General features: G+C 47.4%; 1 protein-coding gene across 1 annotated transcript in view; it reads left to right on the forward strand.

Annotated features, from left to right (window-relative positions):
- The first annotated feature begins 244 nt into the window (after positions 1-244).
- The window catches only part of LRCH3 (leucine rich repeats and calponin homology domain containing 3), a 106,286-nt gene continuing 102,109 nt past the window's right edge, over positions 245-4,421 (forward strand). Inside the window, exon 1 of the mRNA XM_017541024.2 lies at positions 245-549. Within this exon, the coding sequence (XP_017396513.1) occupies positions 249-549 (301 nt within the window). The 5' untranslated portion in view covers positions 245-248. The remainder of the gene's footprint in view (positions 550-4,421) is intronic.

Consider the following 4,421-nt stretch of genomic DNA (forward strand, 5'->3'; position numbering starts at 1 on the left):
CGCTTAGTCTACGCCTGCAGTTCTCCGCGAGGCGGGGACGTTTTGGTGCGGAGCGTTGCCCGAAGGATGTTTTTGCAGAGGCATTTTAGACATGCCCCTGGGAGGTCAGAGTCGGGGCCGCTCCGGATGGTGAGGTGCGTTCGAACTCCCCTGCAAAGCTAACCACGTGGGCGGGGCGCCGCGCTGCCAGTCACCGAGCCGCCCGGGGCCAGCGGCCGCTTTCCCCGCCCACCCAGCGGCGGCCGCGCATGCGCCGAGCCGGCAACCCCGGCGTCGGCGGCGGGGAAATGGCGGCCGCGGGCTTGGTCGCTGTGGCAGCGGCTGCCGAGTACTCCGGCCCGGCCGCGTCGGGAGGAAACCTGCCTGGCGTTCACTGCGGCTCCGGCTCCGGGGCCGGCCCTGGGTCTGGCCCGGGCTCATGGAGCCGCTCTCTCGACCGAGCCTTGGAGGAGGCGGCGGTCACCGGGGTGCTGAGCCTGAGCGGCCGGAAACTGAGGGAGTTTCCCCGGGGAGCGGCCAACCACGACCTGACGGACACCACCCGGGCGGGTGAGCGCGGCGGCGGGAGGGCGGCCGGGCGGGCGGCCGGGCGGGCGGGGGCGGCTCTGCCGGCCGGAGACCCGGCGCGAGGGCGGCGGCTGCGGGGCAGTTTCAGCAGCTGGTCCCGAGGCTCCGGGTCCGGACCCGGCTCGCGGGGAGAAGCCGCCGGCCGCAGCCTTCCGCCCGCGGGCGGGACCCGGAGCCTGAGGCGGCGGGGAGGGGGCCGGGCGGGGTCGATGGCGGCGTTCGTCTTTCCGGGGAGAGTCGGCTGCGGCCCGGGCGGAGGGAGCCCCTCGCCCCGCCTCGGCTTCCGCAGGCCCTTTGGGATTTGGGGTGCCCGGTGGCCCTTCCCTGACGGGAACGCCGTGCGAGCGCTGCATGCGGGGCAGCGGGGGTGTCCGGACGCGCCGCGTTGTCAGGGAACGGTGGGCCTCGGCCCCGGCGTTTCTCGAAAGCCGTGTTGGGGGCGGCTGTGTGCGTTTAAATCGAACCCGAACGCTGGAACTTCGTTCTTCGCCCCCATCTAGTTGACTTACGAAGTAAATACGCTGGTGAAATAACCAGAACCGACCTCTGACTCCCGTTAGTCTCCTCTCCCACTCCTCATGTCCTCCAAAAACAAAAGTTGAATTAAACTGCTTAGAAAAGATGATTGCTCTTCCTTTTAAAGCATTACTTTGTGTTCCGTATGTTTTCGAACGCGGGAAACAGAATAAGAAACTACGTATTACTTGGTTTTCTTAGTTGTAGGGAGCAGTGTCTGGTGACCGAATTGTTCCTGTTTGCAGTGCCGTCATCACTGCTCACTGCAGCCTGGACCTCCGGGCTCAGGTGATCTTCCCACCTCAGCTTCCCTGGTAGCTGGGGCTGCAGGCACGCGCCACCACACCAGCTAATTTTTTGTTTTTTTGTAGAGATGAGGTTTCGCCATGTTGCCCAGGCTGGTCTCGAACTCCTAGGCTCAGCCATCTGCTGGCCCCAGCATCCCAAAGGGCTGGGATTACAGGCATGAGCCACCGCGGCCTGCAGTGCTTGGTGTCATATTTTAAAATCTCAGATTGAGCACATTTTCTATGCTTTGCACTCATTAAAGTTTGATAGGCATTACATACAATTCACTCATTTTGGAAAAGTAAAGAGAACTAAATCACGAAACTATTCTTTCCAAAGAAACTTTTGTTATAGTATAAAATAGAAGAAATTAAATGCCTGCTCATTTAATCTCTTGTTGGAAACAGTTGAACTGAATATTTTTTAGTGAATTATGGTTTTTTGCTAAGGTAAATATGAGCGTCCACTTGCGTTTTGTATGTGTTCAGGTAGACAGCATCTCAAATTGTCATTCATACCCCAAATTTCCTGCTTCTGCTTAGGAGATGACTATATTACCATATGGTGATTTTGTATGGGTGTGAGTCATTGCAGTGTTAATACATCAAGCCTGAAGCTAAAGAACAAGTTGATTACAGGAGTCTAATCTAGCTCATTATCTCACCTGCTTTTAAATAGTTCTGGGAGCAACATGTTGAGTCCTTAAGAAATGTTTTCTTGACTAAGAAAATCCAAGTGCAATTATGAAGAATAGTAAGTAATACCAAAGAGGTTTTTCCTTACTATGTTCTGAATTTTTAAGTATGATTTTGCCCACACTTTAATAATTTCTTTATAAACAAAATTTTTTATTGGTTGACTTTTTATCTGGCCAAAAAGTGTAAAAAAGAAAATAAAAAGATTACAAGGTATTTTATAACCTATTAGACTAGATTCATTTCTAACATGTAGTAATATCACTTATGAAGTATAAAAAAATCTTTGGCAGACCTTGTTAATTAGTACAAAAATTCAATCTGAATTGTTTTGTTTTAAACAGATAATTTAATGCTGATAACATCACTTATTGAGTATTCACTATTTGCAATTCATTGTGTTAGATATTTTGAAATATATTACCTTGTTAATTGGCACACAACAATTGTGGATTAAATATTATTATCCCCACTTTACATGTGAGTATCACTTAGAGAAAGTCATATAGCTGTTACCACTACATAGTATTATTGGTAGAATTTCAGCCCAGGTTCATCTAACTCTGTTCTTTCTGCTGTACATGCAACCTCTTTTTAAGTAGATATTACTATTTCTGTTTTTACTGGTGGTGGAAACCAGCATTTAGAGAAAGATCTGTGGCTAAAGGACAGAGAAGGGGGTATTAGCCAGGATTTTAGTCTCCTTTGAGGTGACTCCAAAAGCCACAGTCTTTTTTTATAGCAGATACTTTAATTCGGGAGCAACTTATGGTAGTTACTAGGTATGCATAGACCTTATAGAAAATTTATGATTGCTAAAGACTTGGATGGAGGAAAAAAAAAAAAAAAAGAAAGAAAATTTAAAGCCAAGTAAAATTATTTGAATGCTAACATATAAAAGTTGCCACACATACTGTTCTTTTTTTTTTTTTTGAGATGGAGTTTTGCTCTTGTTACCCAGGCTGGAGTGCAATGGCACGATGTCGGCTTACCGCAACCTCCTGGGTTCAGGCAGTTCTCCTGCCTCAGCCTCCTGAGTAGCTGGGATTACAGGCACGCGCCACCACGCCCAGCTAAATGTTTTGTATTTTTAGTAGAGACGGGGTTTCACCATGTTGACCAGGATGGTCTCGATCTCTTGACCTCATGATCCACCCGCCTCAGCCTCCCAAAGTGCTGGGATTACAGGCGTGAGCTACCGCGCCCGGCCCTCATACTGTTCTTTCATAATGTATAGCATGTGCATTGTAGAGCTGTTGTCCTTTGAATATATGTCCTAGGAAACAGCATATATTACCCAATCAGTTAGACATGATTTTGAATTTATTGGGAATGTTTTCTTGAGACTTTCTGTGCTGTTTATTTTAAAAGGTTAATCTGCCCGGGCCCGGTGGCTATCACCTATAATCCCAGCATTTGGGAAGGCCAAGCCAGGCAGATCACCTGAGATCGGAAGTTTCAGACCAGCCTAGACAACATGGTGAAACCCCATCTCTACTAAAAATACAAAAATTATCTGGGTGTGATGGTGGGCACCTGTAATCCCAGCTACTTAAGAGGCTAAGGCATGAGAATTGCTTTGACCCAGGAGGTGGAGGTTGCAGTGAGCTGAGATAATGCCACTGCACTCCAGCCTGGGTGACAGAGTAGATTCTGTCTCAAAAAAAATAAAAAAGATTAATCTCTTAGAAAAAAAGAATATTTGGGAATGGGTGATTTGATCAGTGGACAAGGAAAATCTTAGAAGAAATCTCAGAAGACTTCTTGGAGCAGAAAGGATATAACTTGGATTTGGGCAACCAGAAACAAGAAGGAAAGCTATTTTAGGCAGTGGTCTCAGCATACAAAAAAATTTAGAGTATAAGGGACATCAGTTAATTTTGCCAGTCCATCATTCAATCCCTTCTGGCAACAATACTCCAGTTTTCCTAAGGAACCACCCCTCTCAGTTATATGAACCGCACCCTGACATAGCGTATGCCAACGGCTCAGGCCTAGCTAATAGTATACAGTCCATTGCTCTGGCCATAGTGATTGTTCAGAGGTGGGCACATTTTGCAGTCAGCACACAATAGTAACTGAATTTTTTGTTGTACTATTGAGAAAGAGGCATGCTTTGAGCCCTATGGTTGCTGAGAGAATAGGATATGAGCCTAGAATTTACCAATAAGTAGAAAGCAAAGTCAAAAGATGGGAACAGTAAGACCAAGTTCTGATGTCAGTGTTTGTGCCTTTGGGTCACCTGCCATTCCTAAAGTTAGTGCTACCTCTATACTTTCAAATTATATGAGCTAATAAATTCTCTTTTCTGCTTAAGGTGAGTAGAATGGTTTTTTTTTTTTTTTTTTTTTTTTT

This window comes from Cebus imitator, unplaced genomic scaffold (assembly GCF_001604975.1).
Source record: "Cebus imitator isolate Cc_AM_T3 unplaced genomic scaffold, Cebus_imitator-1.0 Scaffold129, whole genome shotgun sequence".
NCBI classification, from domain to species: Eukaryota; Metazoa; Chordata; class Mammalia; order Primates; family Cebidae; genus Cebus; species Cebus imitator.